Genomic DNA, 25,819 nt, shown 5'->3' with positions numbered 1-25,819 from the left:
CCCCACCTCACCCCAGTTTCAAACTTCCAGCTCAGCACTGTCCCCATGACTTGTCCTACCTGCCTATCTTCCTTTCCACCTATTCACTCCACCCTCCTCCCTGACCTATCATCTCCATCCCCACCCCCATTCACCTATTGTACTCTATGCTACTTTCTCCCCACCCCCACCCTCCTCTCACTTATCTCTCCACCCTTCAGGCATTCTGCCTGTATTCCTGATGAAGGGCTTTTGCCCGAAACGTCGATTTTACTGCTCCTCGGATGCTGCCTGAACTGCTGTGCTTTTCCAGCACCACTCTAATCTAGAATTTGGCCCTTCAAACCTGCTCTGCCATTCAATCTGATCTTGAATGATCATCTAAATCAGTACCCTGTTCCCACTTTCTCCCAATCCCCTTGCTCCCTTTAGCCCTAAGAACTATAGCTCTTTGCAAGCATTCGATGTTTTGGGCACAGTTGCTTTCTGTGGCAGTGAATTGCACAGTTTCACCATTCTCTGGGTGAAGAAATTTCTGCTCATCTCAGTCCTAAATGGCCTATCTCTTAGACTGTGACCCCTAGTTCTGGCTTCCCTGGTCATTGGAAACATCCTTCCTGTTTTTACCCTGCCTTGTCCTGTTAGAATTTTATAAGTTTCAATGAGACTCCCTTCATTCTTTGAAATTCCAGTGAATATAGTCTTAACTGATCCAATTTATTTTCATATATCAGTCCTACCAGCCCAGGAGTCAGTCAGGTAAACCTTTGTTACACTCCCTCCATATCCAGAACATCACTCCTCAGATAAGGAGGCCAAAAGAGCAGACAATATTCCAGGTATGGTCTTAGCAAACCCTGTACAATTGCAGCAAGATATCCCTGCTCCTGTATTTGAGTTTTCTCATTATGAAGGCCAACTTTACCGCCTGCTGCACCTACCTGCTTACTTTCAGCAACTGGTGTACAAGGACACCCAGGGCTCATTTCGCCTCATCCTTTCCCAAACTATTCACATCCTGATAATAATCTGCCTTCCTACTTTTGTTACCAAAATGGATAACCTCACATTTATCCACATTATACTTAATCTGCCATGTATATGCCCACTCATTCAACTTACCCAAATCACAATGAAACATCTCTTCATCATCTTCACATTTCACTCCCAATCCACCGTTGTATTGTTTGAAAACTAAGAGATATTATGTTTAGATCCTTCATCTAAATCACTCATATATTTTGTGAATAGCTGGGGTCCCAGTATTGATCTCTGCAGTAACCCTACTAGTCACTGGCTGCCACTGAGAAAACGATATGTGTATTCCTACTGTTTAATTCCTATCTGCCAACCAATTGCAATCCAGTTCAGTACATGACTTCCAATCCCATGGATTTTAATTTTACTCATGCTAATCTTTCATGTGGGACCTTACTGGAAACCTTCTCAAAACCCAAGTAGACCACATCCACTGGCTCCCCTTATCAATTCTACAAGGTACATCCCCAAAAAATTGCAATAGATTTGTCAAGCATGATTTCCCTTTCATATATCTATGCCAGCTCTATAAATGTTGTTTTCCAAGTACTCTGCTATTTAATCTTTCGTAACGGGCTCTAGCATTATCCCTATTATCAATGTCAGGCTAACTGGTCTGTAATTTTTTGTTTTCTCCCGACCTTCTTTTTCAAATAGCAGGTTTATATTAGGTACCCTCTAATCCATGAGAAATGGGGTAATAAAATAAGAAATTATGATTAAAAGAATGCGTAAAACACTGATTCATCTTCAACTGTGGCATTCAGTCTAGGTTTGACCAGGCATGAAAGTTCTGTAATTGAGGCATTGAAAAAATAATAATGTTCAGGTTTACAGGGAGAAGTTGAGAGAATGGCAAAAAGAGAAATGCCTATACAGCGCCACGATGGGCTGAATGGTCTTCCTCTGAACTATAACAGTTGCGTGATTGTATTCTATGTGTTCCAACAGTACCTGGATTGATAACTTCGAGGAGAAAGTGAGGTCTGCAGATGCTGGAGATCAAAGTTGAAACTTTATTGCTGGAACAGCACAGCAGGTCAGGCAGCATCCAGGGAACAGGAGATTCGACGTTTCGGGCACAGGCCCTTCTTCAGGAATGAGGAAGGGCCTGTGCCCGAAACGTCGAATCTCCTGTTCCCTGGATGCTGCCTGACCTGCTGTGCTGTTCCAGCAATAAAGTTGCAACCTGGATTGATAACTACAATGCTAAGGATTTTCCAAGTTATTACCTGGGTTGATACTTCTCAAACTTTAGCTCTTACGTGGATTAGCCATGTGAAGTTAAGCAGACAGGGTGGGTCTGGCTGGGATACCTGTCAGAGGGTTAGAACATAGAACATAGAAAAATACAGCGCAGTACAGGCCCTTTGGCCCTCGATGTTGTGCCGATCCAAGCCCACCTAACCTACACTTGCCCACTATCCTCCATATGCCTATCCAATGCCCGTTTAACTGCCCATAAAGAGGGAGAGTCCACCACTGCTACTGGCAGGGCATTCCATGAACTCACGACTCGCTGAGTAAGGAATCTACCCCTAACATCTGTCCTATACCTACCACCCCTTAATTTAAAGCTATGCCCCCTCGTAAAAGCTGACTCCATACGTGGAAAAAGGTTCTCATGGTCAACCCTATCTAAACCCCTAATCATCTTGTACACCTCTATCAAGTCACCCCTAAACCTTCTTTTCTCCAATGAAAACAGCCCCAAGTGCCTCAGCTTTTCCTCAGACTTGGTTGGTGCAGACTTGGTGGACCAACTGGCCTCTTTCTGCACTGTAGGGAATTCTATGGTTCTAAGAACTATATCGAATTCCCTCTGCTTTGGAGTAGTCCAAAATTAAAAGCCATAAATGTAAGACATGGACACTAATAAATCTAATTTTTTAAAAATATCAGAAGAAACTTCTTTAGTGAGAGATTGGTGGGAATGTAGAACTCAACACGTGTAGTTGAGGCAAATGTATAACTGCATTTAAGGTGAAGTTGGATAATGGCATGGAATAGAACATTATGGGATTGTGAAATAGGAAAGAGGTAACAGATTTGTTAAGCTGATGGCCCTGTTTGTAATCAGTATATTCTATCCAATTTTATATGTAGGACTGAAAACACGGAGCTTAAATTTATATAAAATATTTCACAACCTCAGAAAGTTCCCATGTGCTTCACAGCCAATAAATTATTTATGCCAGGTCATCTATTGCACTATTTGGAAATGCAGCAGTCAATGAACACAGGAATGAATGAATGAATGAATGAAGATTCTACATACAGCAATGTGATTAGTTACCAGAATCTAATATAGATTTTAATTTCAAGTATGGAACAGACTGGCAGAAAGGCAGAATGCCACTGCAGGCCATGACTTCAGCTGTCTGGGACCCATACACTGTGATTACCTCCTTATACACTTCTGCCTCTCTACATCCTTCCACACCTTCAAGATTTTCCCTAAAACATACCTCTTTAGTGAAGCTTTATGATTGCTTCTTCCTAGAACCTCCTTATTTTGCTTGCCATCAATTTTGCTTTTGTCTCTGTGGAAGGATTTGAATTTGTTACATGCCTTAAAGATACACTATTCTTATTATTATGAAGCAAAGCTATTGCTTTCCAAAAAAATGTATGTGCTGAGACTGCAACAAAGCAAATAAAACCCATTGACCTCCGTTCAGTATGTTTCCTCAGTTCTCGGTAAGTTTTAAAATTGAATGTTTCATCATTGAATTGCTAGAGGCTGTATGAATGTCTCAGTATTTATATCATATTAAAAGCACTTTTTGATTCTATTGAAAGTGGTTATTGAACAATCCAAAGCACAAAACCAGGCAGAAAATTGCATGGATATTATCTATGTAATTTTGGAAAAGAAAATGTTTTGTTGCATTTATTAGGAGAGAATTGCAAGAATAGCATATTTACACTGCATGAAAAGAGAGGGACTGTTGGTTGGTAAGTTGGCTCTGATCGGTTGAGGTGCTGTCATGGAGAATCAGGAATAGGTTACTGCCAAGCTTTTGTTTAAATTTACACTCGGCAAGTTGACTCTGATTGGTCAAGACATTGCCATGATGAATGCGCTAAGAAATGCTGACTCCAAAGTTTTTGCTAGGCACAATGCATGGACATATTCTCTCTCTTCACAAATATCTATAACTTCTAGCGTACATAAGTATCCCACATTGCAAGTCTGACTATTAATTTTAAATTGGTTTAACAAGAATTCTTAGCACAGTCAGGATTGTTTAGCATTGTTATCAAAACAGATATCATATCTAATACAGGAGATTATACCGAGTTTTGCAAGCACAGGCTGATTAATTATGGTCAGTCCTCTGTCTATTGAGATCAGTCAAGGAATATCCAATTTGAACTACAGTTATTTGTTCAAACTACATTCCTTGCATCACGTCAGCACTAAAATTCATAGACAACATTACATGGTAGACACTAACAGAGTGCTGCATTTAAGCCAGTTGACATTCTGCCAACCGGGTATTCGAACAGCGTGACCATCTGGATCCTGATGCTATAACCGCAGATTCCCCCAAATCCCTACAGGTGCCTGCAGGCCAGAGCTGAACAATAAAAGGCCCAAAAGAGAAACGCAGAAATTTAGGCCCAATGCAGGATTTCATGGAATCCCTACAGTCTGAAACAATTAAGTCCACCCCAACCTTCCTGGCAGCATCCTACCTAGACCCACCCCATCCTTGTAAGCCTGCATTTTTCATGGCAATCCACCTAACATGTACCTCTTCCGACTGCGGGAGCAAACCCATACATGAGGAGAATGTTAAAACTCCAGTCACCCGAAGAGTTGGATCAAACCCAGGTCCCTTGCGCTGTGAAGCAGCAGTGCTAATCACTGAGCCACTCTTGAGGCCAAATTCTCAAAGTTTGGTTCCAGAAAATCCGGGACCGCTGGCAATCCCACTAAGAATTATTAGCCTAGTTTTTTTTGTGCACGTGGTGTCATCTCTGGAGTGAAATAAATAAAAACCGAACGAACTGCAGATGCTATGAATCGTTAGCTCTGATTTCTCTGCACAGATGCTGCCAGACCTGCTGAGCTTTTCCAGCAACTTGTTTTTGATCCTGATAAACCTAACTCTTCTGCCTTCGAGAAGTATTTCCTGAGCTGTTACTGACACCAAATAAGACAGAAATGACACTGCGCGTGACTGAGGAACACATAAGCTTTCTCCAACAATTTCTGTTTTTTTTTGTTTCAGACTTTCTATATCAGCAGGCCTTTGTTTTATTTTAGGTTAAAAATGGTTCACTTTCTGGTGACTGTTAGCGTTGCCTATGCCTTTTCGAAATACATCGCATCTCTCCCGTACACTCCCATTGTTACACTGTTACTTTCTCTGTAACACGTGATCCAGAAAAGCCGGCTCCCTGAAGGAGAGTGACGGCTCCTTTCCGGGACGTCTTGCGGGAAGTGACGCGACGACGCCGGAAGTGGCCCCCCGTTGGGAGGCGGAGAGACCGTTGGAGTGGAAGCCATGAGTGTGCCGGCTTTTATCGACATTACCGAGGAGGACCAGGTGAGCGGGCGGCCCCGGGTGATATCTGAGTGAGCAGTATCTGAGCAGCCGGCCGATCGGTCTCGTTCGGCGCAGCCGGTCCCATCTCCCTCCGTCCACACCCCCGTGTTCTGGACTAGGAGCCTCGTGGGCCTGGGGTACGAGGAGAGGGCCAAATGGGGAGGTTTGGCCAGGCCGGCTGCTGCAGCACGGCTTGGAAACTGAACCCTGTTGTATTCTATGTTAAGGAGACGTGCATTTTTGTGGCGCCTGTCACAACCTCCGGATGTCCCCAAGAGCTTTAGAACCAGTGGCGATTTTATAAAGAGGGGGGGAGGGGTGATGGGATATTCAAAACTGAGGTAGTTTTTTTTAGCAGTAAATGAATTCAGGGTTACAAGGATAAGGCGGGAGAGTGCAGGTCAGATCAGCCGATGTTTCATTGCTGGTGCTGACTTGATGGGCTGAATGTGCTACTTCTGCCCGCTGTGTCATATAGCCACTCTTGTGGTACCTTGACGCCGGTTGTGTGATGGGGCAGTTTGGCTCAACAAGCTGAAGACCTCTATATTCCACGTGGACAGAAATTCTAAGCTACTGCGTTTACTCTGTTTCCATCTGTCTGCATAAGCTTAAGTAGCCACTATGCCTGTCACCTTCTATTGGAACACTCTGGGACAATCGTGGACATACACTTGCATTCAGTATACAGTACAATTTGGTTGATAACTTTAACTGCGATGAGCTGTGCTATCTCGAACCTTTAGAATGTGGCCTTCCTCCTCCTCGTTTTACTTTGCCATACTGGATAAACTGTTTGTCTTTAGCTAGACTAGCATGGTCTCTTCCCTGGGGTTGGGGAGTCCAGAACTAGAGGGCATAGGTTTAGGGTGAGTGGAAAGATATAAAAGAGACCTAAGGGGCAACGTTTTCACACAGAGGGTGGCATGTGTGTGGAATGAGCTGGCAGAGGAAGTGGTGGAGGCTGGTACAATTGCAACGTTTAAAAGGCATTTGGATGGGTATATGAGTAGGAAGGGTTTGGAGGGATATGAGCCGATTGCTGGCAGGTGAGACTAGATTGGGTTGGGATATCTGGTTGGCATGGATGGGTTGGACCAAAGAGTCTGTTTTCATGCTGTACATTTCTATGACTCTATGTAAAATGATTCTGTAGTTGCAGATTTGCATCAAGAATGTACTATTGCCAAGGTCAAAGATGTGACTGGAATGCCTTTGGAGCACTTAGAGTGGGGAGTGTGAACATCTCGAGGTCCTGGTCCATATTCCCATCAATTGCAAAGGAAGAAATAAGAATTAGATCTTTCAGGTACATTTTAGAGTTAGTAAGGAGGTTGTCAAAGGTAGCAATCTTTGGATTACCCCAAGTGCTAATTTGTAAGTATAGAAATAGAGTAAAGCAGATTAATTCATGTTACAGGAGGGAGAGCTCTAGACTCCTGCAGAATTAGCATCAGTTCCAGTGGAAGTGAGACTTGTTCAGGCCAATATGCTGTACCTGACAAAACTGAAAGCAATGCCTTTGTTATTTGTTAATGCTGTTGGGAAGCGTTTAAAGCAATTTGGCAGGGAAACAGTAACCAGGATGCAGCCTAAGGAAGGATAAACAAGTTTCATGAAGAATTATGAGAAACATATAGCACTAGAACAAGGTAATACCTTACAAAAAATTATTTAATAGGTCTAAATTACATTTACTGGAGAAACTCAAGTCTGGCTGCATCTATGGACAGAGAAACAGTTACCATTTTGAGTCTAGTATGACTTCGTAACTTCAGAGGAGCTCTGAAGAACAATTATACTGAACTTGAAAAATAAATCTGTTTCTCTCTCCACATATGCTACTAGACTTGCTGAGTTTATAAAACGTTGTTTGTTTCAGATTTCTGGCATCTACAGTATTTTGTTGTTAAATTAGATTTACTAAGCATATGTGTAAATGCACACAACGTGATAAATAAGTTGGAGATAGCCACTTAAGAATATAATGCCATAATAGAGACCTGGCTGAAATCATGATACTAACTATTCATGAATACAAATGATTAGATTAGATTAGGTTACAGTGTGGAAACAGGCCCTTCGGCCCAACAAGTCCACACCGACCCGCCGAAGCAAAACCCACCCATACCCCTACATTTACCCCTTACCTAACACTACGGGCAATTTAGTATGGCCAATTCACCTGACCCTGCATATCTTTGGACTGTGGGAGGAAACCGGAGCACCCGGAGGAAACTCACGCAGACACGGGGAGAACGTGCAAACTCCACACAGTCTGTCGCCTGTGGCGGGAATTGAACCCGGGTCTCTGGCGCTGTGAGGCAGCAGTGCTAACCACTGTGCCACCGTGCCGCCCAGTAAACACAGAGGAGAAACTAAAGGAGAAGGGGTGACTTTAATTATCAAGAAGATTATTACAGTCATGTAAAGATAGAGGCTGCCCTGAAATGGTAAAACATTAGATCTGTTTGGTTGGAGTTAAGCAATAGTAATACCATTACTTTAAGTGGTGTATCCTATAGGCCAAAGATCTCAAGCAAATTTGCAGAGGTACAAAAGCTACAGTAATAATGGGGGACTTTAATTATCCTAAAATACCATGATGTTGCTCTGGGGAATGAAGTGGCTTCAGTGAATGAAGTGTCAATTTGTGGGCCTTTTGGGAAAGAGTGATCACTATATCATAAGGTTGAAACATACAAGGAGCAATCCAGAATAAAAAGTGTTGGGGCCAATTCAGGGAGGTATGAATAAGTCTGTTGCAAGTAACTTGGGATCGAATATTAGCAGGCAAAGCTAAAACAATTGGCAACATTTTTTAAAAGAGCTGGTTGTCATGGAGATATGTTCCCATGGAGTGGAAACTTAGGGCAACTAACACCAGAACACAATGGATAATAAAAAATAGGAAGAATAAGAAAAATGAGAGTGCGTATGACAAATATCAGGTTGCTATTACAACTAAGAAATGGATTGAACATAGAAGGTTCAGCAGAAATGTGGAAAAATGTAAATGAGACGACGATGCATATGAGAAGGGAATGGCAGCTAATATAAAAGGTGATCTAAAATTCTTCGAAGAGCACATAAATAGTAAAAGATTTATCAGAGAAAGGGCAGCATCAGTTAGGGATTAAGTAGTATGTGGAGGTTGAGGTGCTGGATGAGCATCTATCTTTATCGAGGGCAATGATGATGCCGAAGTCATAGTGAAAGAATTGACATATTGGGTGACCTAAAACTTCATAGAAGTAATAAGCTGATGCTATTACTTGAAATTAAGTCACCAAAACTGGACAGGATATATCTTAGAATGCTAAGGGAAGTAAGAATCGAAATTGAAGAGGCGTTGGCTATAATTTTTCGATGTTCCTTAGATACAGGGATGGCTGCAGAGGACAAGATTAGATTAGATTACAGTGTGGAAACAGGCCCTTCGGCCCAACAAGTCCACACCGACCCGCCGAAGCGAAACCCACCCATACCCCTACATTTACCCCTTACCTAACACTATGGGCAATTTAGTATGGCCAATTCACCTGACCCTGCACATCTTTGGACTGTGGGAGGAAACCGGAGCACCCGGAGGAAACCCACGCAGACACGGGGAGAACGTGCAAACTCCGCACAGTCAGTCGCCTGAGGCGGGAATTGAACCCGGGTCTCTGGCGCTGTGAGGCAGCAGTGCTAACCACTGTGCCACCGTGCCGCCCACAAGAAAATTGAAAATGTTACATACTTGTTCAAAAAAATATGCAGGCATGAGCCATCACTTATAGGCCAGTTTGATTAACATGGTGTGATGGGAAAGATTTTGGAGATAATAAGACCATAAGACATAGGAGTGGCAGCAAGGCCGTTCGGCCCATCGAGTCCACTCCACAGAATCTAGGACAGAATTAACCAAAACTTAGATAAGTATAGTTTATTTAGGAAAGGAATACTTAAAATCTGTCTCATGTTTAACTATGTTATTGAGCTGAAAGATGAAGTAACAGATGATAATGAAGAACATATGATTGTAGTATGATAATATTGCTAGAAAAGTTAAAGACCATGGAATGAAAGGAATTCACACACTGGTGAATAACATTTAACTGTGTGAAAGTTGATTTACAGTTTGGAGAAAGGTGTACAATGGTGATCTCCAGGTGTTAGTACTACAATTAATGATCTTGATACAACAGTCGATGTTGGTGCATAAGCCAACTCTTGAGGCCTCCAGAATCAAAATAATTTGAGATAATTTGTATACTGAGTATAAAATGTGAATCATAGGTGTCACTATTTTGAAATGAAAGAAAAATATTTTACCAATAATTCACTTTAATTGATTTGGCACTGCTTAATGGATTTCATTTCACCAAAATTTTAACTATAATAAAAGTTAGCAGTACAGAACTTTATTACTGATAAAAAGAGACATGTTTTTGAAGCTATTCGTCATGTGTTCATTGAAATGGAAGAACACCAAATTTCAAATTTCACTTTGTTCTGCAACTGGATGTTGATTAGTTGGGAAGTGATTAAAATCTTTGCCATGGAGAACGTACCAAAACTGGGGTGGTACAGTGGCTCAGTAGTTAGCACTGCTGCCTCACAGCGCCAGGGACCTGGGTTCAATTCCTGCCTTGGGCGACTGTCTGTGTGGAGTTTGCACATTCTCCCCGTGTCTGCATGGGTTTCCTCTGGGTGCTCCAGTTTCCTCCCACAGTTCAAAAATGTGCAGGTCAGGTGAATTGGCCATGCGAAATTGCCCATAGTGTTAGGTGCATTAGTCAGAGGGAAATGGGTCTGGGTGGATTACTCTTCGGAGGTTCGGTGTGGACTTGTTGGGCTGAAGGGCCTGTTTCCACACTAGGGGAATCAAATCTAATCTAAAACTCTTGTACTCCATGCTTTTAATTTTAAAAGGTGCAATGACTGAACATGTTCGTCTATTTTCCTGTAGAGGACTGCACCACATGTATGCTTTTCTTATTCATGATATGTGGATATTGCTAACCAGGCCAGTATTTATTGTGTCCTTAGTGCCCAGAGGGGAGTTGAGTCAACCACATTGCTGTGGATTTAGAGTCACATGCAGACTAGGGTAAGGATGACAAATTTCCTTCCATCTAGGGCATTATAGAACCAAATGGGTTTTTCTGACAATTTGCAACAGGTTCATGGTCATCATTAGACTCTTAATCTTAGATTTTTTTTTAATTCAAATTCCACCATCTGCTGTGATGGTATTTGAACTTGGGTCCCTAAGACATTACCCAGATTTCTGGATTAATAGTCCCGTGATAATACAACTAGACCATAAGAATATATGTAACTTTCAGTCAGTGATGGTCTGTTTCTGTGATGTATGTGAATCACATAACAAACCCAAATAATGTTCTTAAATTGATTCAATCTAATCTTGAGCATTTTTAGTGTTGTTCGTCAAGTGTTCTCTAATCATAAGATCACATCTGATGTTAGTTTGTTAGATCCAAGCTATGTCTGTCAGAAACCACAAGTTGGCATCATATGATTAAAGAAAACAAATTGAGGTTGCACAAGATTTTAGAATCAGAATCCCTACAGTATGTAAAGGCCATTCAGCAAACAAGTCTACGCTGACCCGCTGAAGAGCTCCAATCCAGGTCCAGCTCCCCACTTATTCCCAAACTCTGCATTTACCATAACTAATCCACCTCGCCTGCACGCCCTTGGATACTAGGGGGCAATTTAGCAAGGCCAGTGCATGTAACCTGTACATCTTTGGACTGTGGGAGGAAACTGGAGCACTCAGAGGAAAGACACACAGAAATGGGGAGAATGTGCAAACCTCCATGCAACCTCCCAAGGTTGGAATCAAACCTGGATTCCTGGTGCTGAGAGGCACCACTGCTAACCACTGAGCCACCATGCCATTTTAGGATCATTTCTTGTACAGGTATAAAATTAAGCTTTCTAACATTTTTCTGTGAAGGCATTGGTATACTGCAGGTACTTCTAGGAGTTTAGAGTAATATAATGGGAAAGGACTAATAACTCTGAGCACTGTCTAAGGTTGAGCCCAATTTTTTGCATCTTTGATTCCAAACTGTTGTGATTCTGACAGGAGAAATTTGCTGGAAACCAAGCCCTACTAGTCTGAGCCTTACTAAAAATGTAAGTGTCTTGATAATCAACAATATAGTCAATTTGTTTCTCCTTATTACTCTAAAATGGAAGAGACTTTCTCTTGGTTTCTCCAGTAAATCAAAAAATTAAAATCCTTATTAGAACTGAACTTATGCTTCAAATACAGGGCCAAACTGGCTATCAACTGAGCTACTGTACAGAATTAAATAATTTATTGTTGAACATAACACAGGTCATAGATAGGGCATGATTGTACAGTTCTGTGAAGGGACCATGAGTGGTGTGGGGCGGTGGGGAGAGGGAATAGGCAAAGAGGGAGCGACGGTTTGAGTATAAAAGATAGAACAAGTTGACATCTCTCCATTCCTTTCATTTGCTTTCAGTGAGATCTGATTGCTGTTTGTTGCAGAGCGATGAAAGATCTTCAAACTAGATTTCAGATTCAGCTGCAAAACAACTAGAAACCCTAATACTTGAAACTTGCAGGATTTACAGCTAACACTTTAATTGAAAGAGAGAGCTCCTTTCTTTGTAAACTTCTCCAGGAAATGCTCCCTACCCCTTTTCTAGTTCCCAAATTTACCAACTGTTGGAGACCATGACATGATGAATAATCGTGTATTCTTCATAACACTGTGGTTTAAGGGGAAATGGTTATTTTGCTCAGTGTATAAAATGGAGGCGTTCTGTTTGGTGGAAATATGGCTTGAATACAGATAGGGCTTTCATTTCCTGAGCAGAAGCAAAGCCTTACCAGTAACAATAGGATTCATTAGGAATGTGACTGTCATATCTACTATTTATCACAAACAAGCTGGAATTAATAATATCTTGAGAAAATATAAAGTTGTGGAGAGTTATTGATTGATTTGCAGGAAAGGAAATCAAACGGAGGGATGATGCAAGGTTTCCAGACCCAAAATAATTTTAACAAGATGAGATCATTTGGAATAATGTAAAAATCCTTGTCTTGAATCCCTTGATTGATTCTGCCTTAACCACACTCATGCTGCTTATTTCAAGTTTTAACTATTTGCTGTATATGAAGATTTTTCCTCATGCTTCCATTCCTGCTTTTGTTAATTAACTGAAATCTGTGCCATCTTCTATTCCAGTATTTATCAAGAAAACCCACATAGTAAAAGTTAAATTAGATATTTAACTGCAATTAAATTTTTTCATTCTTTGACATGCTTGTGACTTAACTCAAACCATAGGATGGCCTCCAGAGTCATGTCTTTCTGTAATTTTGGACATAAACTGAGGCTTCATTGTTTTGAGGAGGCAGTTGTGGATGTTCGGCGTCTGAATACCTGATTTTTAAATAGCTCAAAGCCCATTCACTCATTGAATTAAAATTGAACCTTGAATTTTTTGAGCTCTGGATAACTTGTGAAGTCTGAATCCAGTCCTGCTAGATATTTTAATGAATGTTAAAGGACCTCCCATCTTGTTGCTTCAAATAAATTGCAACCTCATACATGTGCAGCATCTTGAGTAAGCAACGATGGGTCTTTTCTCATTGTAAAATTTCCACATTGCTGGTTGAATTGCTTGTGCATTTTGTCAAAATATTGTTGAAACATATTCTCAATTAATCACAACAAAGATTTAATGATATTATATCACACAGCTAAATCTTATCATTCAAACTATAGATGGCAGTTCACCAAATAAGGAGCCAATTAAATGTTTTCTTGAGTGAAAGGAAGAACAATTTTATTATTTGTTGGTCCTGACAAAAACAAAGACACAATATAAATTGCGCGCACAAACTCTGACACAAAATTTAAAAAGCAATAGTGTCCAGTGTGAAATCAAGTTTATCCAGTTTAAAGATCTTAGTGTGTCCTTGTGGAGTTATGCTGTAATCTGAGACTGTGATTGGTTGGGGGTGTGGATCATTTGCAGCTATGAATACTGTAATATCTTTGTGACCTTGGTGTTCCAATTTCTCTTCTCTTTTTGCAATATCACTGGTGCTTTGACCTTTGCAAAGGAGAGAGATTCCAATCCCTGCACTGCTTTTTATAAAAAAAAACAAACTCCCTGAGAGATTGTTGGTTTGTGTATTTTAGTGTCTAATTAACTTAATGACATGTCAATTGCTGATGCTGAAGTTTGTTCAGATTTGTGATTACAGAGCTAATTGGTTACAGGTGCATCAGACACCCTCGCTAATTCTGAGAGAAGTTTCCTTACTTTCACAATGTAAGATATGAGGAGGTTGTGGGTTTCTGAAAATAAATTCAAAGCCTCTATAAATTGTTCCCAGGCCTCTGAGCTTCGATCCTACCTGAAGTCAAAAGGAGCTGAAATTTCTGAAGAAAACTCTGAAGGTGGACTACACGTTGACTTGGCACACATAATCGAAGTTTGTGATATCTGCTTTAAAGAAGATGACAAAGGTTTGTTTTACTCACTTATCATCTGGTTGACTTTAAATGTTATTGTTATTTCTGTTTAAGGATCTTGATTCTGAGCGATGATTTCTTCAAAGGGCATTGATGAAACATTGAGATAGGCTGAAGCATTATGCTTACCTGACAGTCAGGTCCATTGAGGTTTTTGTTACCCTGTTTAATATTTTTTATTTCTTTATGCAGATGTGGAGAGTGTAATGAACAGCATTGTGTCTCTTCTCCTTATTCTGGAGACTGAAAAGCAGGAAGCACTGACTGAAAACTTATGTGAGAAACTGCTGAAAGCTTGTGATGGTGAGAGATCATCTCTCCGACTGCAGTTGTAAGTATACCATTTACCTTGAGTTCAATAATTCCAATAAAACAGCTTACTCTATAGCCAAATTCCTTCACCTAACTTTAGAAGACGTTAGTCTTTGTCTTGCCTGACAGTTATTTCCCAACATTTGTCATCCTTGAATAAGGAAGACACGCATGAGAATTCCTAGAATCATGGAATTCCAATCGGAACTCTATCAACAAACACATTGACTTGGACCCCATTTACCACCCCCTGAGAAAAAGAACAGGAAATGATTTCACCATAGGAAATGACATCACCAACCCAAGGAAACTCAAACATATAAATAGAAAGTAGGAAATATCAGTGGTGCTTCGTCTGGAGGCTCACTGAAGATGTTCCCAATATGGTGATGAAATGTCTGAAAATGAACCTTCCGCAAACCTACACCCAGAACCTCAACCTGAGCTACAAATCTTCTCAAAACCCGCAGTGAGCTTCACTGCCTGGCCAGCACTTATTTTTGTTCCTGGTTGCCTTTGAGAAAGTGGTGGTAAGCTGTCTTTTTGAATCATTGCAGTGCATCTGATAGGGATTTATCCACAATAACATTCAGGAGGGAATTCCAGGATTTTGACCCAGCAACAGTGAAGGAATGGCGATATATTTTCAAGTCAGGATGGTGAGTGGCTTGGAGGGCAGCCTGTAGTTGGAGGTGTTCCCATATATCCACTGCCCTTGTCCTTTTACATAAAAGTGGTTGTGGGTTTGGACTTTGCTGCCTAAGGATTTTTGGTGAATTTCTGCACTGCATGTTGTAGATAGTACACACTCTGTTGCAACTGAACAACATTGGTGGTGGAGTGGATATTTGTAGATGTGGTGCCAATCAAGTGGGCTGCTTTGTCCTGGATGGTGTCAACCTTCTTGAGTGCTGTTGCAGATGCACCCATCAAGACAAGTGGAGAGTATTCCATCACACTCCTCACTTGTGTTTTGGAGATGATGGGCATGCTTTGGGTGGTCAGGAGGAGAGTTCCTGACCGTGGTGTTGCTGGCATCTGACCACCTCTTGTAGCGACTGCTTGTGGTTTGAGTGTCTGGTCAATGATAACCCTGAGGATGTTGATAGTGTGGGGGCACAAGATGTTCAGTGATTGTGACGCCATTGAGAGGTGTGTTTGCCCCAATACCCATTGATTCCAATTTTGTTACATGTCTTTGATACTTCACTCTGTCGAATGTGGCCCTGATTGAAAAGCTGTCACTCTCACCTCACCTCTGGAATTCAGCTGTTTTTTTTCATGTTCAGGACCTGAGTGCCCTTGGTGGAACCCACATTGGGTGTCACTCACCAGGTTATTACATGAGCAGGTGCTGGTTGCTAGCACTGTTGATGACACCTTTCCTAACTTTCCTGATGATCTAGAATAGACTGATGGGTGGTAATTGGCTGAGTTAGACATGTTCTTCTTTTTATGTACAGGACGCACCTAGGCAAATATCAGGTAGATGCCAATAAGTGTTCAAAGTTTGTGCGAAGATTTGTAGCTCGGGTGCTCGTTGTTGTGGTTCTGTTCGCCGAGCTGGAAGTTTTTGTTGCAAACATTTCGTCCCCTGGCTAGGCGACATCATCAGTGCTTGGGAGCCTCCTGCGAAGCGCTTCTTTGATGTTTCCTCCGGTGTTTATAGTGGTCTGTCCCTGCCGCTTCCGGTTGTCAGTTTCAGCTGTCCGCTGTAGTGGTTGGTATATTGGGTCCAGGTCGATGTGTTTGTTGATGGAGTTTGTGGATGATTCATCCACAAACTCCATCAACAAACACATCGACCTGGACCCAATATACCAACCACTACAGCGGACAGCTGAAACTGACAACCGGAAGCGGCAGGGACAGATGCCAATGTTGAAACTGTACTGGAAGAACTTGGCTAGGGGAGTGGCAAGTTCTGGAACAAAAATCTTCAATACTATTTCCAGAATGTTGTCCAGGCCTTTGGCCTTTGTGGTATCCTGTGCCTCCAATCTTTATGTGATACCATGTGGAGTGAATTGAATTAGCTGAAGACTGGTATCTGCAATGCTGGGGACCACTGGAGCAGGGGACCACTGGAGGAGACTGCGGTGGACCATTCACTCAGCACTTTCTGCTGAAGATTACTGCAAATGCGTCAGCCTTATCTTTTTGCGTTTGACTCTTCCATCATGGAGGATGGGGATATTTGGAGAGCCGTCACCTCCTATGAGTTGTTTAATTGGCCATCACCATTCCCAATTTGGATGTGGCAGAACTGCAGAACTTGGATCTGATACAATTGTGGGATTGTTTAACTTTGTTTACATTTTTTGCTTACGCAGTTTGGCAGGCAAGTAATCCTGCTTGATAGTTTCACCAGGTTGACACCTCATTTTTAGGTTTGCCTGTTGCTGCTCCTGGCATACCTTTCTGCACTCTCCATTGAACCAGGCTTGATTCCCTGGCCTGCTGGTAATGGTTGAGTGGGGATCATGCGAAGTCATGAGTTTACAGATTGTGCTGGAATATAATTCTGCTGTCAGTGGCCCACAGTGTCTCATGGATGCTCAGTCCTGCGTTGCTAGATCTGTTCAAAGTCTGTCACGTTTTGCACGGTGATAGTGATTCACAACACGATGGAGGTTTTGCTCAATGTAAAGATGGGACTTTGTCTCCACAAGAACTGTGCGGCGGTCACTGTTACCAATACTGAAATGGACAGATGCATCTGCAGCCGACAGATTGGAAAAGGTGAGGTGGAGTATGTTTTACCCTCTTGTTGGTCCTCTCACCAGCTGCTGCAGACCCAGTCGAGCAGCTATGTCCTTGAGGACCTGACCAGCTGGATTAATAATGCTGCTGCCAGGCCACTGTTGATGTTGGACATTGAAATCCCCTACCCAGAGTACATTTTGTGCCCTTAATTTCCTGTTCCTCAGGTGCTACCTGACCTGCTGTACTTTTCCAGCACCACTCTGATCTAAACTCTGGTTTCCAGCATTTGCAATCCTCACTTTCGCCTAGTTGATATTTCCTGCTCCTCAGATGCTGCCTGACCTGTGCTTTTCCCCGCACCACTCTGATCTAAAATATGTAGGAATGAGCAGGCGGTTATCATGCCCATGGTTAACCTGAAACTTAGCGACATCATGGGGTCTGCAGTAAATGTTGGGGACTCCCAGGGCAACTCCCAACTGTGTGCACTGTGTTGTCACATCTGCTGGATCTGTCCTTCCAGTGAACTGGACATATCCAGAAATCTGGGACTTTGTCTCAAGTATGCTACTATTGAAAAATGTGGTGCTGGAAAAACACAGCAGGCCAGGCTGCATCCAAGGAGCAGGAGAATCGATGTTTTGGGCATAAGCCCTTCTTCAGGAAGGGCTCAATCCTGAAGAAGGGCTTATGCCCAAAACGTCGATTCTCCTGCTCCTCGGATGCTACCTGGCCTGCTGTGTTTTTCCAGCACCACATTTTTCAACTCTGGTAGTCCAGCATTTGCAGTCCTCACTTTCTCCAAGTATGATGCTGTGACTATGTAGGCTGTAGCTTGATTAGTCTGAAACAGCTCTCCCAATTTTGGGATTAGATCCAGAATGTTAGTAAGGAAGACATTTTAGGGTCAACAGGACTGTTGGACTACCTGGCAGCAGAAAAGATAACAGCAGAAACAGCAGTTTCTGCTGTTATCTTTTCTGGTGCCAGGTAACCCAACTGACTTCATTTTTTTTGATACTTCATAGCAGTTGACACAACTGAATGGCTTGCTAGGCCATTTCAGAGGGCAGTGGAGAGTCAGCCACGTTGCTGTGGTGCTGGAGTTATCTGTGGGCCAGACCAGGTGAGAATGGCAGATTGGGAATGTGTTGCTGGAGAAGCGCAGCAGGTCAGGCAGCATCTAGGGAACAGGAGAATCGACGTTTCGGGCATTAGCCCTTCTTCAGGAATGAGGAAAGTTTGTCCAGCAGGCTAAGATAAAAGATAGGGAGGAGGGACTTGGGGGAGGGGCGTCGGAAATGTGATAGGTGGAAAAAGGTCAAGGTGAGGGTGATAGGACAGATTGGGGTGGGGGCGGAGAGGTCGGGAAGAAGATTGCAGGTTAGGGAGGCGGTGCTGAATTTGATGGATTTGACTGAGACAGGCTGGGGGGAGGGGAAATGAGGAAACTGGTGGAATCCGAGTTCATCCCTTGTGGTTGGAGGGTTCCTAGCCGGAAGATGAGGCGTTCTTCCTCCAACCGTCGTTTCGCTGTGGTCTGACGATGGAGGAGTCCAAAGACCTGCATATCCTTGGTGGAGTGGGTGGGGGAATTGAAATGTTGAGCTACAGGGTGGTTGGGTTGGTTGGTCCGGGTGTCCCAGAGGTGTTCTCTGAAACGCTCCGCAAGTAGGCGGCCTGTCTCCCCAATATAGAGGAGGCCACATCGGGTACAGAGGGCGCAATAGATGATGTGTGTGGAGGTACAGGTGAATCTGTGGCGGATATGGAAGTTTCCTTTGGGGCCTTGGAGGGAGGTGAGAGGGGAGGTGTGGGCGCAAGTCTTGCACCTCCTGCGGTTGCAGGGGAAGGTGCCGGGAGTGGAGGTTGGGTTGGTGGGGGGTGTGGATCTGACGAGGGAGTCACGGAGGGAGTGGTCTTTACGGAATGCTGATAGGGGAGGGGAGGGAAATATATCCTTGGCGGTGGGGTCCGTTTGGAGGTGGCGGAAATGACGGCGGATGATGCGCTGTACATGGAGGTTAGTGGGGTGGTAGGTGAGGACCAGTGGGGTTCTATCCTGGTGGCGGTTGGAGCGGCGGGGTTCAAGGGCGGAGGGTCGGGAAGTGGAAAAGATGCGGTGGAGGGCATCGTCGATCACGTCGGGGGGGAAAGTTGCGGTCCTTGAAGAAGGAGGCCATCTGGGATGTGCGTTTTTGGAACTGGTCCTCCTGGGAGCAGATGCGGCGGAGTCGAAGGAATTGGGAGAATGGGATGGCGTTTTTGCAGGGGGCAGGATGGGAGGAGGTGTAGTCCAGGTAGCTGTGGGAGTCGGTCGGTTTGTAGTAGATGTCCGTGTTGATTCGGTCGCCTGAGATGGAAATAGAAAGGTCGAGGAAGGGGAGGGAGGAATCTGAGACTGTCCAGGTGAATTTGAGGTCGGGGTGGAAGGTGTTGGTGAAGTGGATTTCCTACCATGAAGGACATTAGTGAACTCTGTGGGTTTTTTCCAACAATCGATAATGATTTCATGGTCATCAGTAGATTCTTAATTCCAGATTTGTTTATTGATTTCAAATTCTGCCACCTGCCTCAGTGGGTTTTGAACCTGGATCCCCAGAATATCAGCTGAGTTTCTGGGTTAATAGTCTAGTGATAATATCACTCTTGTACTCTTCCTTGGCTGAGATTGGAAAAAGACATTTTTCTACATCACCTGATACATTGTGACATAGACGTGCTCGATGCCGAAACAACTTGGGGAATTGTTCATTTTCTGAAAAGACTAAATATTTCTTTCAAAAAGTTATTGCAAGTAATCATTATGATCCATTTTTAAAATGCTGTTTTGTATTTATTGCTATGTGATGTAAATGTTGGTCTTTTTCTAATTAGGCTACGTAATCTTTTTCATGGAATGGAGGAGAATGCTCCTGCGAGATACATTGTGTACTGTAGTCTCATCAAGGTGGCATCATCCTGTAATGCTATTCAGTATATTCCTTCTGATCTTGATCAGGTGAGTCACCGCTTTACATATGCTTGTCATTAGTGCCATTTGCTGGTGTCTGTCTGAGCAAGGTAAAGTGGAGAAAATTCTTTCGGACCATTCCCAATATTTTTGGAGGCAGAGTATTCACCATGATGTTTCACTGAATGTGCTAAATCAGGTGCATGCACTTTGCAGCACTGGTATTGTTCTGCTACTGGAGGAATCTCTTGTGGCTGGTTTTGAAGGAGGCATTTTCAATATTGATGTTTATACTGAGGCAGAAAGTATTGTTTAAGGCGGAACGTATGGATTACTTACTTTCACACACTTACTTTTGGTATGTTGGTTGTGTATCAATAATATCAGATGTTGAAATTTCTTGCTGGCTGCCATTACATCTCTACAATGAATGCATTGGCAAAAATCAGTCATTTTGTTAATGATTTTCACGTAGGTTCGTAAATGGATATCAGACTGGAACCTCAGTGTAGACAAGAAACATCATGTACTCCGATTGCTTTATGAAGCCCTGGTGGACTGCAAAAAAAGGTATTTGGATTTAGTCAAGAAAAATAAATTAATTACAGAAGACAGTGCAGTACAATGTTTTCTAACCTTGAGACTTTTGGGTTATGTGGGTAAACTAAGTCAAGCTATGGAGCAGTTTTCTCTATCAATAGTATTGTACTACAGGTAAGAGGCCGTGATTGGCTCCTATTTTGACTCTGTCAGTCTCAAACAATAAATGGTTTTCTGGATTTTAGAGTGCAGCTGTATTTTTAGACTTCAGTTACTTGGTTAACTAGATCAGATATAAAGAGTAAGAAAGGGGAATTTTGTTCCCCAAAACCCAGAAAAATGAATGTGATAACAAACATGCATAAACACAGGAGTTGAACTATTAAAAGGGAGAATATCTGATACAGACAGGGAGAAATAAAGCTGCATAGTTTCAAAGACCTTAGTTTTTGAACTATTAGATTTTAAACCTGAATTCAGTTATTCAATTATTTACTCATATTCTGCAGCAGTGGCAAAGTGCGTAGATCTTGTTCTCCGTGAACGGTTGTTATCTCAAATTACATTTTTACTGGACACTGATTTTGAGGTTGCAAGAGAGAGGGGCTTGTTGCCTTGTTGGTATCAGTTCCTATTTATTTTTCTTTCTCCACAGCTCAGAGCAGTTGTTCATATAGGTCCATTTGTGTATTTCTGAATCTGCTTCATTGTCCTTCTCAATTGACAGTTGAAGATAGTTCTTTGCCCAATACGTACAACTTATAACAAAAGCCTGAACTAAACAGGAAATGCAGGATTTCTTGATACTGTTCAGTAATATTTCAGTTTATAGATAAAATGGCAATCTTTGTAGACTGTTTTAATTTATTACATATGGGCTCTCTGGGTTTGCCTCAATCCATGGTCAGGTATTTGCAGAAACCATTTAGGTTATTATGTGTCATTTTTAAAAGCCATTCTCTGGTATTAAAATCAGATGATGGAAATTGAATATTAGCAATCCATGTTAGGTTCTTCGAACAGGTCGAATAGTCTTATGACTTAATAATCTCCATGATTCATTTTTGTGTTATCTGTTAAATCAGTGAAATGTATGAAATGTTGAAAAGTACTTTCTCAGTATCTACTTATTTTAAATATCGTTATCCAAGTATATGGTGTGTTGTTTCCCTGGTGCTAGGATCAAGGATGTCTCAGAGAGGGTGCAGAATGTTCTCACGATGGAGAGGGGCCAGCAGGAGGTCATTGTCCACATTGAAACCAACGACATTGGAAGGGAAAAGGTTGAGACTCTGAAGGGAGATTACAGAGACTTAGACAGAAATTTAAAAAGGAGGTCCTCCAGGGTAGTAATATCTGGATTACTCCCGGTGCTACGAGCTAGTGAGGGCAGGAATAGGAGGATAGAGCAGATGAATGCATGGCTGAGGAGTTGGTGTATGGGAGAAGGATTCACATTTTTGGATCATTGGAATCGCTTTTGGGGTAGAAGGGACTTGTACAAGAAGGACAGATTGCACCTAAATTGGAAGGGGACTAATATACTGGCAGGGAAATTTGCTCGAACTGCTTGGGAGGATTTAAACTAGTAGGGTGGGGGGGGTGGGACCCAGGGAGATAGTGAGGAAAGAGATCGATCTGAGATGGGTACAGCTGAGAACAGAAGTGAGTCAAACAGGCAGGGACAAGGTAGGACTAATAAATTAATCTGCATTTATTTCAATGCAAGAGGCCTGACAGGGAAGGCAGATGAACTCAGGGCATGGTTAGGAACATGGAACTGGGATATCATAGCAATTACAGAAACATGGCTCAGGAATGGGCAGGACTGGCAGCTTAATGTTCCAGGATACAAATGCTACAGGAAGGATAGAAAGGGAGGCAAGAGTGGAGGGGGTGTGGCATTTTTGATCAGGGATAGCATTACAGCTGTGCTGAGGGAGGATATTTCCGGAAATACATCCAGGGAAGTTATTTGGGTGGAACTGAGAAATAAGAAAGGGATGATCACCTTATTGGGATTGTATTATAGACCCCCCAATAGTCAGATGGAAATTGAGAAACAAACTTGTAAGGACATCTCCGCTATCTGTAAGAATAATAGGGTTGGGGATTTTAACTTTCCAAACATCGATTGGGACTGCCATAGTGTTAAAGGTTTAGATGGAGAGGAATTTCTTAAGTGTGTACAAGACAATTTTCTGATTCAGTATGTGGATGTACCTACTAGAGAAGGTGCAAAACTTGAACTACTCTTGGGAAATAAGGCAGGGCAGGTGACTGAGGTGTCAGTGGGGGAGCACTTTGGAGCCAGCGACCATAATTCTATTTGTTTTAAAATAGTGATGGAAAAGGACAGACCAGATCTAAAAGTTGAAATTCTAAATTGGAGAAAGGCCAATTTTGACGGTATTAGGCAAAAACTTTCGAAAGCTGATTGGAGGCAGATGTTCACAGGTAAAGGGACGGCAGGAAAATGGGAAGCCTTCAGAAATGAGGTAACAAGAATCCAGAGAAAGTATATTCCTGTTAGGGTGAAAGGGAAGGCTGGTAGGTATAGGGAATGCTGGATGACTAAAGAAATTGAAGGTTTGGTTAAGAAAAAGAAGGAAGCATATGTCAGGTATGGACAGGATAAATTGAGTGAATCCTTAGAAGAGTATAAAGAAAGTAGGAGTATACTTAAGAGGGAAATCAGGAGGGCAAAATGGGGACATGAGATAGCTTTGGCAAATAGAATTAAGGAGAATCCAAAGGGTTTTTACAAATATATTATGGACAAAAGGGTAACTAGGGAGAGAATAGGGCCCCTCAAAGATCAGTGAGGTGGCCTTTGTGTGGAGCCACAGAAAATGGGGGAGATACTAAATGAATATTTTGCATCAGTATTTACTGTGGAAAAGGATACGGAAGATATACACTGTAGGGAAATAGATGGTCACATCTTGCAAAATGTCCAGATTACAGAGAAGGAAGTGCTGGATGTCTTGAAACGGTTAAAAGTGGATAAATCCCCAGGACCTGATCAGGTGTACCTGAGAACTCTATGGGAAGCTGGAGAAGTGATTGCTGGGCCTCTTGCTGACATATTTGTATCATTGATAGTCACAGGTGAGGTGTCGGAAGACTGGAGGTTGGCAAAAGTGGTGCCACTGTTTAAGAAGGGTGGGCGGTAAAGACAAGCCAGGGAACTATAGACCGGTGAGGCTGACCTCGGTAGTGGGCAAGTTGTTGGAGAGAATCCTGAGGGACAGGATGTACATGTATTTGGAAAGTCAAGGCCTGGTTACGGATAGTCAACGTGGCTTTGTGCATGGGAAATCATGTGTCATAAACTTGATTGAGTTTTTTGAAGAAGTAACAAAGAGGATTGATGAGGGCAGAGCAGTAGGTGTGATCTATATGGACTTCAGTAAGGCTTTCGACAAGGTTCCCCATGGGAGACTCATTAGCAAGGTTAGATCTCATGGAATACAGGGGGGACTAGCCATTTGGATACAGAACTGGCTCAAAGGTAGAAGACAGAGGGGGGGTGGTGGAGGGTTGTTTTTCAGATTGGAGGCCTGTGACCAGTGGAGTGCCACAAGGATCGGTGCTGGGCCCTCTACATTTTGTCATTTACATAAATGATTTGGATGCGAGCATAAGAGGTACAGTTAGTAAGTTTGCAGATGACACCAAAATTGGAGGTGCAGTGGACAGCGAAGAGGGTTACCTCAGATTACAACAGGATTTGGACCAGATGGGCCATTGGGCTGAGATGTGGCAGATGGAGTTTAGTTCAGATAAATGTGAGGTGCTGCATTTTGGGAAAGCAAATCTTAGCAGGACTTATACATTTAATGGTAAGGTCCTAGGGTGTGTTGCTGAACAAAGAGACCTTGGAGTGCAGGTTCATAGCTCCTTGAAAATGGAGTCACAGGTGGACAGGATAGTGAAGAAGGCGTTTGGTATGCTTTCCTTTATTGGTCAGAGTATTGAGTACAGGAGTTGGGAGGTCATGTTGTGGCTGTACAGGACATTGGTTAGGCCACTGTTGGAATATTACGTGCAATTCTGGTCTCCTTCCTATTGGAAAGATGTTCTGAAACTTGAAAGGGTTCAGAAAAGATTTACAAGGATGTTGCCAGGGTTGTAGGATCTGAGCTACAGGGAGAGGCTGAATAGGCTGGGGCTGTTTTCCCTGGAGCGTTGGGAGGCTGAGGGGTGACTTTTTGGAGGTTTACAAAATTGAGGGGCATGGATAGGATAAATAGGCAAAATCTTTTCCCTGGGATCGGGAAGTCCAGAACTAGAGGGCATAGGTTTAGGGTGAGAGGGGAAAGATATAAAAGAGACCTAAGGGGCAACTTTTTCACACAGAGCGTGGTACGTGTATGGAATGAGCTGCCAGAGGATGTGGTGGAGGCTGGTACAATTGCAACATTTAAGTGGTATTTGGATGGGTATATGAATAGGAAGGGTTTGGAGGGATATAGGCCAAGTGCTGGCAGGTGGGACTAGATTGGATTGGGATATCTGGTTGGCATGGACAGGTTGGACCGAAAGGTCTGTTTCCATGCTGTACATCTCTATGACTTTAAATATGTTGATATGTGTAGTTTGGGTGAAGGTTCTGCTCAGTTTACCTGATTTTGGACAAAGCAACCTCTATAAAGGACACTAATATTGAGCGAATCTGTTGCTATGTACAACCATTGGCAGGAAACAATTAAAACACTTCTTCATATATTTCCTTTTGCAACTTCTGGCTCACTGTCTGGATGTCATAATTGTCACTTGCCAGTTGAATCCTGGAATTGCAATTGCTGTTTTATTTTCCCTTGGAAATAGTTGTCTTATCTCTACTGACGTTATTCTTAAAATTCCTTGCCCCTAACTTTGCAGTTTCCTGCACAGACTTTGCTCTTACTTAGAGCTGAGCTGTTCAGTGGTGATGTGAAGAAGCACTTCTTCACGTAAGGGTAGTGGAATTCTGTGATACTCCCCTCTCCAGAAAAAACTGGCTGTCAATTGACTTTTTAAAATTCATTTTCTTGACATCTTATCTGAACTGGAAGGCCTCTTCTGTGAGGCCCCTAATACAAATCCAACAATTTCACACTATTTCTGACTCCCACCTTCACCAGATACATATTGGAATTAAGAGAATAGAGATGCTAGCAGAGACAAAAGTTTTTTTAAAAAAAACAAAG

The 25,819-nt window shown here is 42.6% G+C and overlaps 1 protein-coding gene across 1 annotated transcript in view; it reads left to right on the top strand.

Moving 5' to 3' along the window:
- Positions 1 to 5,450: 5,450 nt before the first annotated feature.
- Positions 5,451 to 25,819, top strand: part of eif3m (eukaryotic translation initiation factor 3, subunit M) — a 64,125-nt gene continuing 43,756 nt past the window's right edge. The window contains exons 1-5 of the mRNA XM_043705542.2: positions 5,451 to 5,576; positions 13,975 to 14,107; positions 14,306 to 14,444; positions 20,009 to 20,132; positions 20,560 to 20,654. Of these exons, the coding sequence (XP_043561477.1) occupies positions 5,535 to 5,576; positions 13,975 to 14,107; positions 14,306 to 14,444; positions 20,009 to 20,132; positions 20,560 to 20,654 (533 nt within the window). The 5' untranslated portion in view covers positions 5,451 to 5,534. The remainder of the gene's footprint in view (positions 5,577 to 13,974; positions 14,108 to 14,305; positions 14,445 to 20,008; positions 20,133 to 20,559; positions 20,655 to 25,819) is intronic.

Source organism: Chiloscyllium plagiosum, unplaced genomic scaffold, assembly GCF_037043375.1.
Source record: "Chiloscyllium plagiosum isolate Xiang-an unplaced genomic scaffold, Cpla_swu_hap1 HiC_scaffold_18, whole genome shotgun sequence".
Taxonomy (NCBI): Eukaryota; Metazoa; Chordata; class Chondrichthyes; order Orectolobiformes; family Hemiscylliidae; genus Chiloscyllium; species Chiloscyllium plagiosum.
The sequence above is the reverse complement of the archived record's forward strand: the minus strand, read 5'-3'. Positions and strand labels throughout refer to the sequence as shown.